Source organism: Nicotiana attenuata, chromosome 2, assembly GCF_001879085.1.
Source record: "Nicotiana attenuata strain UT chromosome 2, NIATTr2, whole genome shotgun sequence".
Taxonomy (NCBI): domain Eukaryota; kingdom Viridiplantae; phylum Streptophyta; class Magnoliopsida; order Solanales; family Solanaceae; genus Nicotiana; species Nicotiana attenuata.
Window position 1 is genome coordinate 4,543,089 of NC_031990.1, and position 16,153 is coordinate 4,559,241.

A 16,153-nucleotide genomic window follows, 5' to 3' on the forward strand; every position below is an offset into this window, starting at 1 on the left:
GAAACCGCGAACTTTCGAACCCGTAAACTTCCAAACACATAAACCTCCGAACTTATAACTTTGAAACTCATAAAATTTCGAACCTATAAACCGAAAGATGAAAAACTAAAACTAAAAATATATAAATAAATAAATAAAAAATTCCGTCGGGGGGGAGGGGGGAGGGGGGAGGGTGTGCAGTAAAACGAAAAAATAGAAATTTGAAATTATAAAAAAAAAGTTAAAAAAAAACTTTTTTTAGTCGCGAGTGGGGGGGGGAGTGGTGGTGGGGTGGTGCAGAAAACGAAAAAATAATTGAAAATCACAAAAGAAAAAAATTAAAAAAACTTTTTGTGCGGGGGAGGGGGAGAGGAGTTGTGGGGTGGGGGCAGGGGGTGGGAGTGGGTGGTGCAAAAAAATGAAAAAAATAAAAATTTAAAAGTACAAAAAAAGTTAAAAAATGATTTTTTTGCGAGGGGGGGGGTAGCAGGGTGGCTGGCAACGAAAAAAAATTGAAATTTGAAAAAAAAAAAACCCCTTTTTGGAGAGAGGAGTGGGGTGGGCAGGCGTGGGGTGGGGTGGGGGTTAGGGTGTGGGGTGGGTTGGTGAGGGAGGGAAGGTTGAGAAGGAGTTTTGAAAAATGTTTTCCCTTCTCTTGATAAGGAAAACATTTTCCTCCAATTGGAGGAAAATGAGCTCATAAGAAAAATATTTTCCAAAACATTTAAGCCATCCAAACATGGAAAAATTGGAAAATATTTTCCTTCATACCAAGCACACCCTTATATTAACAGGTATTTACACATAAAAAGATAAATGCATAATACATACTTTGCATATAAACTTTGATACTTAATCATGATTAGGTAATATGTTTCCGCTCCAGTTCTATCTTCATGACTCACACTAACAAAGGATTATAAGAACTCTCTTCGAGATCTAGCATTTGAATGCCCCGATTGTTTGACCAAAAAATGATAATCTTTGGCTAAACTTATTAATCGGTTATTCAAGAGGTTAATCCTAGTTAAATATAATAACTTCAAATCTATGAGAAGCAATGTAGGAGATTTAGACAGGGATGAGGCAGATTTAATGCACTATACATTAAACGTTTCGAATGAAATAATATGTTAGAAGTATCAAATATTAAATGGCAGCAAAATGGCACCAAATGTAAATAAAGAGGAAGATTCACCCATTATTGAATGAGGTGGATGATTCCTCCCTCTGACAATGATGAGTGACAAGAAACTATAAGAATATTGAAGACTTTCTCGGATCTGGTGGAAATGATAAGAAATAATCCAAAAAGACGAATCTCGTTAGAAAGGTGTTCTTTGTATTTATCTAGAGAGCTTACTTTCAAAAGAGTTCTTATCACTTAGAATATTACCTACCTTTTTCCTTATCTCTTATTCCATTTATACGGTACATTCCCCAAAGGACCCTAAAAGTAAAAATACAGAGAATATTCAACGGAATATTCCCTCTGAGGATCCTAATAAAAAACTAGCTGTTACTACTGCTCATAATACTCGACCTCGGCTGTGACTGACTGCTTGGCGACACGTTCCGTTTATCACTGATCGGCCTCGGCTAAATTGCTCATGATAATCACCTCTTCGTGCTAAATTTTCTCGGTCGGATTTTGACCCATACAGTTAGTCCCCCCGCTTATCGAGGTTATCTTTTGGTCGACCTCGGTGAGCGGACTTCGTTAGTCGTAGTCGAGAAATTCAGGTGGGCAGATCGAATACTAAAGATCACGGTCGAGATGGTAACGTGGCGTTTTGTAGGCCACAACTTATCGTGACGTTGGCGCAGACTGACGTCACAGCATCATGCGTCATTATTACGCATCTTCCCGATGCGTTGCATCATTTCCCGCACCCTTGCCGTTTCGATATTTGTATATTGGCATTTGGTTTTCTCGATTAAAGTGTCTGTGTTCTCAATAAATAGGGACTGGAAACCCTTGGTATGGTCCTTTGTGTTTTCTGGCATTTGAATCTTCATATTTTCCTCTCTTCTTCTTCTTCTTCTTCCTGTGTTCTTGCTCCCGTTGCATTCATTTTCGCGCCCTTGTTCTCCTTTCTGACTTGAGCGATTTCTGCTACTCTTACCTCTTTCGAGTTTGTTCTTTGTGCCTTTACAAGCAACTCAAAATGGTCAACGCATCTTCTACCTCTGGTGAGGCTTTTGACCCAATGCTACTGGCAATGAGAATGCGTCCTCACGATGATGGGGCTACCATCGTTGCTGAGGACGAAAGCTTTCCCACTGTAGAGGAAGTAATTCCTCGTAATGACAAAACCTGGTCGGACTTCTCAAAACTGCCAGCAGACGAGTCTGAACCTGTGGAATCTGAAATGGACGCGGCCGCCCTCGCTGAGCTTTGGGCCAAGTTTAACATCCCGGCCCACATCGACCTAATCCCGGCTGGTCGTGACGCGGTACAGATTCATCGCCCTGGATATAGCCCGTTCTACGCGTATCCGTTCTATGTGGGCTTTTCTCTTCCTCTTCCTCCGTTGGTGGAGGAATTCTGCCGCTATTAAGGCGTCTGTCCGGCTCAGCTCTCCCCCTACATTTTATAAACTCTTCCTTATGTTGGTAAAGTATGCGGGACTGGCCAACCCCAAAATCTCTATTCAATATCTACTTCACCTCTTCGCGCCGAGTTTCTATAGGGGTACGATGTTACACCTTCGCCATCATGGGAGCAAGGGATTGGTGGTCAAGATGGACGATAAGGCCAATCGTCGATTTTGGTGAAACTTTTTCTATATCAAGACCGAGCACGTGATGGAAAACCCAATGGGTTCCCCAAAGCATGGATCTTTGCCCGTAAGTACTGCCAATTATTTGTTTTGTTTATCTCGATTTTAGCGTAATCATTCCTCTTTTTCTTTGTGTAGCCGAGAAAGCGCCCCCTTTGTTGGTTGCAGACATTCATGACTGGGTAAGTCAGGTCTTGCCCCATATAGTGGGGATCCGTGAATGGTCGGCGTTCCACAAGAAGTTTGGGCGCAAGCCTTCCGCGGCCGGTGAGTCGTTATTTTGAACTTAATAACTCGACCTTCATGTTTTCTTTTTCTTCTCTTTTCTTTTATAGCGGAGTTGGCTTGACTTCTGCTTTTATTGTTAGGTCGTAGAGCTTTGAGAAAGGTGAAGGATCCTACCCCCGTCTTCTGTCAACCGAGCGCTACGACATGGCTTGGTGGGACTGGGGGCAAGTCTGTTCAGATGGTCACTTCTTCCCAGACCCCGGCATTGCGTAGACCTAGCCATCGATCGACAGCCCCAACGATAGAGATTTCGGCTCCTCCCGTGTTACAGTTGGTATTTGAGTCATTACCGAGTGGGGAGGAACTGGTTCCACTTAAAAGGAGGAGGGTGGAAGTCGGCGGCGAGACAGCTAGAGCCGAGGAATCGACAAAGGGCGACTCTGAGCCGGTCGTGGATGCATCGAGAGTGAAATGGACTTGCCCACTGTGGCTCCGCTGCCTACAGAGGTCATGGGAGATGCTCTTATGCCCGAGGTCGTTGTTGAAGAAGGAGGGATACCCGAGGCTGCGGAGGCCGTGTCGAGGAGCAGTCCATCACTCTCAGGACAGGCTGGCGTTCCTTCATTAGCCGAGGAGAGAGAGAAGAGTGTGGCCGTGTACGGCTATGAGACTGGTTCTGACGTCGACCCTGAGGAGGTGCAGATGTTTATTGAAGGGTTTACTCGGGTGGAGGTAAAGTTAGAGGGATCCACTAGCACCATAGTCGTCCCCCTGGACTGCAACTTACTGGTGGATACAGAGAACGTGGTTCCCTCTTTGGGTCCTCTCTGCTCTAACGTCGAGGGCAGGACCTTACGGACGTTCAACGATGCCGCCCTGTCATCGGGCATAGTCGGACTCACCTTGAGGGTAGGTTTTCGATCTCTCTAGTTCCCGTGCCTTACATTCTTCTTTCTTTTTAGAGTGAGTTCCTCTTCTGCTTTCTCTTTTTCATTAGACCATCATTTTGGAGATTGAGAGTGCCCGTTGAGAAGAGAAGCGGAAAGCTATTTTCAAGAAAATGGAGAGGAAGTACCATGAGTACCGCGTCAAACACCGTGAGATCTGCAAGCGGTTCGGTGCGGACGGCAACTTCTAGGCCCTTAGGGATGAGCTGAAGCAAAAAGACGATGAACTTATGAGAGTCATCAGTAAATACAGCTAGCTCGAGAGAACACTTAGAGTCAAAGAGGACGAGCTCGAGGTGAGCAAGGGAGTCGAGGCTGAGTGTGTAGACCTTCAAACCCAAGTGGCATCTCTACGGGCCGAGCTTGAGCATAGTTCGATCAGAGCGAACAATTTGAGTGATGAGGTGATCGAGAAGGTGGCAGAGTTAGAGAAGGCCGAGAAGGCCAGGGTCGCGGCTTTGGCGAAGGTGGCGGCATTGGAAGGTACCATCTGTGTCCTCTAGTCCGAGCGGGCAAATGATGCGGAGACGACCACACTCAGGGAAGCACGGCATGATGAGCGAATTGGGGGGCTTGCGAAAGAGGTTTCAAACCTTAATGATCAGATTGTCGCTCTTGAGGCCAAAAAGGTGCAGCTGTTGGCTTAGCTGTCCTCCTCTCACACTTCCACTTATCCCGATGTTCCACGGGATTTGTACGAGAAGTGGATCCATGCCAAGGCCCAGATAGACATATTTAGGGATTTGATGACGGCGGGGAGAGTTTTTGAGGCTGAGTTTGAGGATGCTCGTGCTAAGGTGCTCGCAGCTCGGGTCGCCCGTGGTTATGATCCTACTACACCGGGGGATGATGATGAGGACTTGGATGGGATTGAGCAAGATGCATGGTAGTAGTACGAATACTCTGACGGCGAGGACGGCAGCCGGGACAGTGCTTGCTGAGTAGTTGTGCTTTTTTTTGTAATTTTTTTGTGTTTACTTTTATGGGCGTCTATTCAGCCCTTGTAAGGATTATACTTTTGCTGTTTGTTTCTGAACTCTTCTCTATTTTCTCTTGTATATTTTCCTCGTTTGGTTGCCTTGATTAGAAGAACTTTGGATTTAGTCGTGACCGTGTTGGTAGACGTTAACTCGAGCAGGGTCGAGTGTGACTTAATTCGAGCTAGATTGAATTTGATTTTTATTAATTCAAGCGAAGTCGAATGTCACCTTATTAAGGTCGAGTATGAGTTAAATTCGAGCGAGGTCGAATGTGAGTTAAGTTCTAGCGACTCGAATGTGAGTTAAATTCGAGCGGGGTCGAATATGAGTTAAATTCGAGCGAGGTCGAATGTTACTCTTAATTGGTTCAAGCGAGATTGAACGTCATTTTGATTGATCCGAACGGGGTCGAATGTGAGTTAAATTCGAGCGAGGTCGAATGTTACTCTTAGTTAGTTCGAACGAGGTCGAACGTGATTTTGATTGATTCGAACGAGGTCGAATGTGAGTTAATTCGAGCAAGGTCGAATGTTACTCTTAATTAGTTCGAACAAGGTCGAACATTGGTTTGATTGATTCGAACAAGGTCGAATTTGAGTTAATTCGAGCGAGGTCGAATGTTACTCTTAATTAGTTCGAACGAGGTCGAACGTTATTTTGATTGATTCGAACGAGGTTGAATATTACTCTTAATTGATGCAACGTTAATTTGGTGAAAACATGGGCGAACTTCATGTATTTGCATGCTTTGCTTACATATATATTGGAGAAGTTTACATGTTTTTCGGGCTGGTATTCCAGTCCTAGTCTATCTAGTCCCTTCATTGGTCAACGTGGAGAAGTATTTGAGAGGTCGGGCAATGAACTGGTCAACTCGTGTCCTCATCTGCTCGTGCTTAATCGGTTATTTAATAGGTTAATCCTAGTTAAATATAATAACTTCAAATCTAAGACAATCAATGTAGGAGATGTAGACACGGATGAGGCAAATTTAATGCACTATACATTAAATGTTTCGAATGCAACAATATGTTAGAAGTATCAAATATTAAATGGCAGTAAATGGCACTAAATATAAATAAAGAGGAAGATTCTCCCAATATTGAAGATGATTCCTCCCTCTGACAATGATAAATGACAAGAAACTATAAGAATATTGAAGACTTTCTCGGATCTAGTGGAAATGATAAGGAATAATCCAAAAAGACGAATCTCTTTAGAAACGTGTTCTTTGTATTCCCAAAAAATTTCAAACAAAACAATTTCTTTAGTATTTCGTAATTTTTCGTGAAGTTTGTGTTATTTTCTGTTAATTGTTTGCATTTATTTGTGCATTTTAATTCATATGAAAAATATAAAAAATACAAATACTTGGCATTTGCATTTAGAATTCAATTTCACATTTTTAGGATTAATTAGTAGTTGAGTTATTTTTAGGAAGAGGAAAATAACAAAATGGTCCTTTTTGCATTTTTAGTTTTAATGTGTTTTAGTTCACATTTTAATTTAGCATTTAATAAAATCAAAATATAAAATTGAAAATCAGAAATTGAGCTGAATAAAAACAAATAAAAAAAAAAGAAAAAAAAGAAAGAAAAAAAGAAGGCATTAAAAGAGGATTGATTAATATAGAACCCAAATTGGGCCATTTCAGTCAAATTAATCAGCCCAAAAGAAAGACCCCTCTCCCAAACCCGGTCTCCCAGTCCAAGCCCAAATCACCCCAACCCGGTCCAGCCTCCACACCCTACCAAAACGACCCCGTTTTCCCTAATTTAATCACAACCCTCGATCCTTTTGATCCAACGGACGAGAACTGCCTAGGTTTTGTAGTATAAATATGTCCTAACACTACCCTACCCCCCTCAGACCCCCTCACCCTCCCGTCTCTCTCACCTGTTCATCAGAGACACTTAACCTCGCCGTCCTCCGCCGCCTGCCGCCGGCCGGAAATCGCCTCCGCCAGCGGCGATCATCCAAACCACCTGAAAATTACACCACTTCTTCATCTCATCTTCCTCGTCACGAATCTAGCCTTATTTCTCCTCGAATTCCACCCCAAAGCTTCGAATATTAGATCGAAGTTTTCCGGCCATGATACAACTCCGTCCAAACCACCCCAAATTAACACCACATAACCGCCTTCACCTCCCCGTTCCATATCTGCCATCGATTTCTTTCAAACATCACCCAAACGTCTCAAATAATTCAAGCCCTAGCGCCGCAACCGCCATGTAAGGCGGCGCCGTCCCCAAATCCTCCCAAAATCGTTACCCCTGTAACCACCAGACCTCCCTCATCATTAACTCATACCTAGAAACCCTCGAATCTGCCCGGAACATTATAAACTCTAAATCCCAAATTCCGGCAGAACCCTAACTCAGAAATCTTGGGGATTTTGGACCGTAATTTCCCTAATCACGTGTTTTCTTTTGAAACACACGATTAGGGATGTTACGTGTCAAGAATCCCGGAGGATTCAAACAACAATAGCTGGTCAGAGTTCGTCCCATAGTCAGTCGAATGCTCAAAATCAGTAAGTTTTGTTCGATTCTGTCTTTGATTCTGTATGTGTTTTCATCTTGCTCTTGTAATTGTTCTTAGCTTTAGCTTAATTTTGTTGGGTTGATTTAATCCCGTTTTGTGTATTTTAGGTTTTGGTTTAATTTTTTCGTTTTGAATCCGTCTTGCTAAATGTTTGTTTTCAGTTTATGGTTCATTGTTATAATCCTTAATTCTTTATTAGCCGTCTTAGTTAATTCTGTTTAGGATTTGCTGATTTTAATTTTTAATCTAATGTTTGATTTGAGTTAGTCTGGTCAGTTAGTCTCGTTTAATCAGTAGTTATCATTAGTAATGCCTTAATTCAGTGTTTAGCATTAATTAGCATTGTTAGGTTTTAGTTTAGGATGGTCTGGTTTAGCTCAGTAATTCCAAGAGGGTTCAAAGGGTAGTTTAGGCATGGAAAAGGGTAGTTTCATTAAGATTGGTAATTTTAGAACCAAGGTAAGGATAGAATAGGAATTATAATGGGCATAGAACCTTCTAGGATGGACTTTAGTATAGATTTCGATAAAATGGGTGTAGTTACTTGTGTAACAAGTCAGAAAATAAAGGGTAAAAATAGAATTAAAATAGGGACTAATGGGTAAAGGGAAAATCTGAAGCTGGACCCTAAGTTCATCTATAAATAGGCATTCATTTGCCTTGATTAACAAGTTTGGAGGCCTGAAAATTCCAAGTTTAGGAGCTCCAAAATCCCCTCCCCAAAACGTCCTCTCCAATTTCAGATCTGATTTGAAATTCAAACCTTCAAAATCCAAAAACAATAGAAATCTAATAGAAAAGTCCAAAAAAAAAAATTACTGTTACATTAGTGTTACTTAGGTCAGTTTCAGATTTGATCATTAAATTCAATTCCCTAGCTCGTATAGGATGAAAGCTACTTGAATTTCCTTGGGTTTTGTTCAATATTTGAGGATTGAAGACAGTTTGAGTCATCTAGGCAGTGGATTTGGGAGATTCGGGTCAGCTGTGATCTTAGTTTGAGTGTTTGCTTTCCTGTGTTCATTTCTGGGTATTTGGATGCTGTTTTGGGGTTGATTCATCAGTTTCATTTGGTTTAAAATATTTCTGGAATTACTCAGTCACTTCTGGGCTGAAAAATTGGCTGTGTTGATTGCTGTGTTACTGTTGGATTACCTTTGCTGACTCTCTGAGCTCTGCTGATCCTCTCTTCTTTTTCCCCCATTCTGTTCACCAGGTACACACACTTGGACTCCAAAATTGATGTAGTATCGAGATTGGGCATGAAACGAAAAATATTCAGTTAATTGCTTGCTAGACGATGCATTTGTAATTAAGTAGACATTAATGATATGTACTGCATAATGAAGTCTGCTTAAATCTATGTTTAAATGAAACTCGGACTGTGTAATTTGTACCTAACGGGACTGTTTTGAACTGTTAATTTGTGGCGATCAGATGTAGAATTAGCATAGTTTGGTACTGGTTTCAATTTAGCACTCTGTTAAACATAGAAAATCAGAATAGGTTTGAATTCATAATTGATTGAGAGATCAGCCCGTTTCAATCTCCATTTCAAATCTAAAATGTGCTTTCAAACAGTTTTTGTATTACAGTAGTTAATATCAGCATACTAGTTTAGATGTCATCTGTTTCGTTTCCTTAAGCTCATTATTTCAACATAGAAAAAAAATAATTGCATGTCAGTGGTTAACATCAGTAGTTTTACTTAAATTAAATCATGCATCATCAACTGGACTGATTTGAATTAATTAACCCGTTTGTGAGAATTCTTAGAGTTGTATAATAGCCTATTCACAGGACATTTGGGCCTCAAGAGGTCTGATACGAGGGCCCAAGTCCATGCTAAGTCCCCTCACGTTTGGACTTGGGCCTAGGCCTGACTGACAGCTTGTTAGTAGAGCTTGGGTATAGTACTCCTTCGTTGGGCTCATCTCAGAGCCCAATGGGTGGGCTTGACACAGAATTACCATTTGATTTATTTCAGTTCAATAATAAATTTTAGGACTTTTCTTGTGCTGTTAGAGACGAATGAAAATATAGTTGCTTTAGGATTGCCCTTCAATGAATAAAATTACACGGGCCTCGCCAAATTGCGGGGTCTTCGATAACTGTTTATAAAACGTAGATTTCGGGATAGGCCGCTTAGCGAATTTCACGGCCCTCCCCAAAGGCAATAATGCGTTAGCCCCTTTAAGCGCGTATTTTAATAAAGTTACCTCCCTAAACTCGGGTGCACATTTATGTGACTCAAATCCAAATCTCAACGAAGTCGAAATGTGTTAACAATCACGGGTGCACTGGTGCGACGTGGTTCGAGACGCATTTTCACGACGTTGCAATTCTTGTTAAAATAAAAATAAAAGCGGGTACGAATAAAAAGCACATAAGCTAGAACATGTTTTGAAATTAGATAAATCAAATACAACAGTTGAGCGACCGTGCTAGAACCACGGAACCCGGGAATGCCTAACACCTTCTCCCGGGTTAACAGAATTCCTTATCCGGATTCCTGGTTCGCGGACTGTTAATAGAGTCAATAATTTCTTCGGTTCGGGATTCAACCGGTGACTTGGGACACCATTAATCTCCCAAGTGGCGACTCTGAATATTAATAATAAATCCCGTTCTGATTGTCCTTCAATTGGAAAAACTCCTTTACACCCTTGCGGGTGTAAGTAAAAGGGAGGTGTGACATTTATCTAGAGAGCTTACTTTTCAAAAGAGTTCTTATCACTTAGAATATTACCTGCCTTTTGTCTTATCTCTTATTCCATTTATATGGGACATTATTCAAAGGACCCTAAAAGTACAAATACAGAGCATATTCAACGGAATATTTCCTATAAGGATCCTAATACAAAACTAGCCGTTACTACTGCTCATAATACTCGACCTCGGCTGTGACTGACTGTTTGGCGACTCGTTCTGTTAATCACTAATCGTCCTTGACCAAATTGCTCATGATAATCACGAATAACTCATGATAATCACAAATAACTCATGATAATCACCTCTTCGTACTGAATTTCCTCAGTCGGATTTTGACCCATACGCCGATGAGGCTATGGCTGAGATAATAAGAAGAGGTGAGGCAATGTTGTAGTCTTTTGAAAAGGAATATCTCACCCGTCACTACACATCTTACATAGTACGAAAATTAGGATCAATCACTCACTTTTATCAAGCAGAATTATACTATCATGTTGGTAGGAAAGTAAAAAAAAGGCAACTAACAATTGTGAAAGTATATGATTAAGCTAACACATAGACTTATTTCAATAATTTCTATCATTCTTTTAAGGCAGAATACATACGTGGCCCCCTAAACTTGACAATATTTTTCACTTGAACACTTAAACTAGTAATAGTACCTATTGAACACTTAAAGTGAAGATAAATTGTGTTAATTAGACACGAATAGCTGACATGTCATAGTGTATGTAACACCCCACTGTTAAGGCGCGTGAGAGGCATTATCTTCTGCTTTTTCCATATTTTTTTTTGCTTTTCTTATTTTTTGGAGTTTGCTACGTGTTCTCTTTTCATTGGTCTTATGTGCCACGTCACAAGCAAGTGATTTACACGCATTTTGTTTGTTTGGAGCTGCTAAATTTATGTCTAATTGACACAATTTATCTTCACTTTAAGTGTTCAATAGGAACTATTACTAGTTTTAGTGTTCAAGTAAAAAATATTGCCAAGTTTAGGGACTGCCTATGTATTCTGCCTTCTCTTAATGTGAAAACAGGTCAAGGTCTTTTGGGAGTGAAAAGAATAGACGTATAATACTATAATGTCACCAAACAAAAAGAACGAGGCGGGTAAGAGTAATTTTAAAAATATTAGAGGGAAGAAATGTACAGGCAAGAAGTTTGTAGCGGAGCGACGGGTAGACACAGAAGCCAACATCGAAACATCGTATTGTCCGAGTTTTCTCCATGTTAATTTCCCCAAAGGTTTCCGGTCACCGACGGTGGGTCTACATCACATTTCTCAACTCAAACAACTTCAGGCACTTCCTCTCAACCACCGCCGACACCACCGCCGCCGACCCGTTTAACACCCACCCGTCATACCAGCACCTCTCTACCATCAAATCCAAATCGGAACTCCTCCAGTCCTACACTGTCACACCCCCCATCAAACCCTGGCCCCGATACCTCTCCCCTAAAACACTCATTACACTCATCAAATCCCAGCATGATCCAAACCTTTCCCTCCAAATTTTCCACCATGCTGGCAACTTCCACCCTGGTTTTTCCCATAATTACGAAACCTACCACTCCATCATCAACAAACTCTGCCGTGCGCGCGCGTTTGATGAAGCAGAGACCCTTTTAACCGAATTGCAAAAGTCCAGCATCCAATGTGGGGAAGGTTTGTTTATTACTATGATTCGGAACTATGGGATTGCTAGTAAGCCCAAATTGGCCCTTAAGACCTTTCTGCGTATTGAAAAATTTGGAATTCAGAGGTCAATTAGGTCATTTAACGCTTTGTTGAATGCTTTAGTACAAAACAAAGAGTATGATTTGGTTTACGCTATTTTTAAGAATTGCCAGAAAAAGTTGGATATAATGCCCAGTGTGTTTACTTGTAATATCTTGTTGAACGCTTTGTGTAAGAAAGGCGATATTGATAGTGCGATTCGAGTTCTTGATGAGATGCCTGTGATGGGAATAGTTCCCAATGTGGTGAGCTACACAACCATTTTGGGTTGTTATGTATCAATTGATGATTTAGTGGGGGCCAAGAGGATGTTTGATGAAATTGTGGACAGAGGTTGGTTGCCTGATGCAACGACATACACTATCTTGATGCATGGATTTGCTAAGCAAGGGAAGTTGATTGATGCAGTTAAGATAATGGATGAGATGGAGGAGAATGGTGTTGGGCCGAATGAAGTGACGTATGGAGTGATGATCGAGGCATTTTGCAAGGAAAAGAAGTCCGGTGAAGCAGTTAATTTGCTTAATGATATGCTGGATAAGAGGTACATACCAAGCTCAACACTTTGCTGTAAGGTGATTGATGTCTTGTGTGAAGAGGGAAAGGTTGAGGAGGCGTGTGATTTGTGGAAGAAATTGTTGGTAAAGAATTGTACTCCAGATAATGCTATATCGAGCACACTTATTCACTGGCTTTGTAAGAAGGGAAAGATTCGGGAAGCAAGGAAATTGTTTGACGAGTTTGAGAAGGGTACGAGTCCTAGTGTTTTGACATATAACATGCTAATTGCAGGGATGTGTGAGAGAGGAGAGCTGCATGAAGCCGGGAGGTTGTGGGATGACATGGTGGACAAGGGTTGCATTCCCAATGCTTTTACTTACAACATGTTGATCAATGGTTTTTGCAAAGCTGGAAATGCAAAGGAAGGCATTAGAATTCTAGAAGAGATGCTTGAAAAAGGGTGTCTCCCAAACAAATCTACTTATTCCATCTTAATCAAGGTGCTTCTTGACTCTGAATGCGAGGCAGAAGTTTTAAGGGTGCTTCCACTGGCTGCTTCAGGTGATGTCGATCTTGAAACTTGGGGAATCCTTGTGGCAAAGTTTGTTACTGATCTTCGTAATGTATGTTCCATTTTGGATAAGATTTTGCTTGACAATGATACATAAAGGTTTGTTCTGATGCTCTTCGTGCCCATCATCTGATTCTAATGTGGGAGCAAGCATGGTTCACAAAAGAATTATTGTCTCATTAATGAGAGTATTGGTGATTCAGTGATTGTCTCGGTGCCTGGTTCAAGAAGGTACAAGCTCCCCTATGCAAACATTTTTGAAGTTCATGAGAACCTTGACATTGTTAGGACACCAACTTTGGAGCCATTTCTGGAAGAAGACGGGAAAATGAACATGTGAAGCATGGGATATGCTGTTTGATGACGGCATAAAAAGAGTCAAAGAAGTAAGAAGTGATGTTTTTAACTTTTTATACAGCTCTAGACTTCTTGTATTATATTACTGTGAGATGGATTAGGTTATGATGACTATGACTCTAAATTATGGCATTGTCTTATTGTGAATTGTTCCATATTCTGTGTAAAGGAAGGGATGCATACTTGGAGAATCGATCCCCTAACTCTTCACATAAATGTTCAGTTGTTCACAATACATCATCATGAAATGTCCTCTTCCTTTCTTCACATATAAGTAGAAAGAGAACTATGACCACGCCATTGTGTTATGTTGTTTGTCATTTCTAGCACTCAATAGGAGTTAGTTTCTTCTACTACATAAGAAACTAACTCCTCTTGCACCTGTCCAATCACTTCACAGAAAAAAAGTGAGATATCAATGGACGAGAAAAAACAAAGCCTTGGAGAAACTTTGTCTACTTAGAGATATCTGTGGCGAAACTTGGCTTTTCTTCACTTCTATGATGGTCATATGCAATTCATGTGTGTTATGAAGATTTGAACTCTAGAATTTTTTTTGGTGAAATTGCATTTTCGCCCCTCCCCACTTGTGGGATTATACTGGGTTGTTGTTGTTGTTGCATTTTCGCCCCTCAGTAATTGGTATAGGTTGATTTTGGTCCTTGTGATACCCAACTATGCACATTTAACCTTCAACTACTTTAAATGTTTGTTTTAGTCCTTCAGTAACAAACTCCCACAAACTTGACAAATCATTAACTTCTAAAGTATAATATACTATATGTTATAACTACTTCCAAAGTTTGTGAATCCAAAGTATGGACCAATAAGCTCTATTTTCCCTTCGTCTTCTATGGTCCTTGTTGCTATTTTTAGATATCAAGTTTCATTTTTTGCAGTTTTATATTTTCATCTCAAATGTTAATGAGTTCAAAATTTCCAACTCTAATGCATTGTGCAGGTTTTCCTTTTTGCAAAAGTGATAAACAGCCTTTTGGTGGCAGCAATTAAAGCCTTCTGCCTAGCAGCCTTGGTTTAGCTGTATGTCCTTTTTGTTATTGTACTTATTTAGCATATCCACTTTTTGAGGATATTTGCTGAGATCACTTGAATCTTTTGTTTTTTTGCAAATACTCACTACATGAGCAAATATTCACTACATGTCTCTTTCTGTGGTTACTCTCCGTGCTTTTCTTTTTGGTTTGGTTTTTATGGTTATACATTAGATGAATTTGCCTTATTGACGTCAAAGGAAGTCATCTTCTAAAATTGTTGGGAAGTCCATAATCTTAGATAATATTTAGTGGTCCATCTTATTAATGTTTTTCAGTGATTCGAAGACTGTGCTTTGAAAAAGTCAGGAATTTGTTCATTAAAATTCATTCTGAGTTACTTTATCCTAATACACAGAGAACCGCATTGATTTTGGTCCCAGATGCAAGGGCTGTTAAATCTGGGTATGAGAAGAAATAAAGGAGGTAGTTGTATGACAATGACAAAGTGGTACTTCTTGGTTGCATATTATTAACTAATGACTCACCGACTTGACCAAACAAATCATACAAGATAGCTGGTGTAGTTGTTCTATTATAAGATTGAAAGCAATTTCGTGGGAGGCTGGGAGCTCAACTGCACGATTTATTCTTCTTCCTTTTAAGAGGGCTATTCTGCAACCATACTGAACTGAAGCCTCTGCTGTAAGCTTTTTAGTCCACTGGTGTGAATTTTAACTCGCTAGAGGGTACTAGCCTCTTCTTTTGGGCTCTCACTCAATTTATTATAGGAGGAAGGAGTGAAGTTGTTGCCGTTCTTTTTTTTTTAAGAAACATAGTCTGGCACCTTAGTGTCTGATGAATCCTTTTGCATGAATCTCCAAGAACACAAAGTTGGATATCATACACTATAGGGGCTGTTTGGTTACAGCGATTAGTGGGGTTATTTCAGTATAAAATTTGGGCTTAAACTTATCCAGAGTTTGGTTGTGGGTATTAGACAAAATCAGGGTACAATTTATATCAAAATCATGGGATTACCTATCCCATATAGAAGGTGGATTATCTAACCTGGTTTAATTTCCAGGATTATAATCCTGAGATAAACTTGTTTTGAACCAGATGACCTCTTTAAAGTCACAAGGGCACTATTTTCCATTATACAATATTGAGAATGCTCAAGAATCTAGCCCAGGATAGTCCTGTGTGGACTGCATTATGAGTTTTGATTGTTTGTGGCTTAATGCAATAAAGTGATTATCTCGGTACTAACTGACTTGCTTGTGTTATCCCTCTATTCTAATCTCAGATTAACACCAATTTTAGTCTCTCAATCCATTTAAGATTCACTGTAATGTTTGAGACCGGATCAACATGTCATGTTGTGTTGAGTTAGGTTTCTCATAAACAAAAGTGTGGCTGACCATATGCTCCTTTGCCTAAAACCTGTATATGTGACTGTTGTATACCGTACTCTTCAGGCATTACGTGGTTACGGAGCTTGACCAATCAGAGGATATAATTGTCATTGATTTGAAGTAGGGGTGGCAAATGGGCAGGTTGGGCTGAATTTGGGCGGGTCAAGATGGCGAAAAATTTAAAAATGGCCAGATATTTAGCCGCGAATTAGCACGGTAACAATTTTTTGACTAAAATACCCTTACGCTGTTTATCAAATTTACGCGACTTGACCTTATATTCTTCTTTAGAACAAACTTACGGCGGTAATCTGCAAATCGAATTAAGCTACAACATCATATTGTTCTTCGAATTAAGCTCTCTCAAACTTGCGGCGTGAATCTCGAAATCGAAGTAA

The 16,153-nt window shown here is 40.4% G+C and overlaps 1 protein-coding gene across 2 annotated transcripts; it reads left to right on the forward strand.

Moving 5' to 3' along the window:
• LOC109243392 (pentatricopeptide repeat-containing protein At5g16420, mitochondrial) lies at positions 11,275 to 15,873 on the forward strand. Of its 2 annotated transcripts, XR_002070562.1 has the most exons (3): positions 11,275 to 13,374; positions 14,307 to 14,386; positions 15,819 to 15,873. XR_002070562.1 is itself a non-coding variant. In XM_019410318.1 (1 exon), the coding sequence occupies exon 1, from the start codon at positions 11,406 to 11,408 to the stop codon at positions 13,083 to 13,085; it is 1,680 nt and encodes a 559-aa protein (XP_019265863.1). In that variant the 5' UTR covers positions 11,275 to 11,405; the 3' UTR covers positions 13,086 to 13,580. The 2 variants fall into 2 exon arrangements, 1 of the variants encoding a protein (XP_019265863.1); XM_019410318.1 differs by lacking the exons at positions 14,307 to 14,386; positions 15,819 to 15,873 and having other exon boundaries at positions 11,275 to 13,580.

Coding starts and splice junctions, on each gene's coding strand:
- LOC109243392 (XM_019410318.1), top strand. CDS start 11,406: ATGTTAATTTCCCCAAAGGTTTCCGGTCACCGACGGTGGGTCTACATC.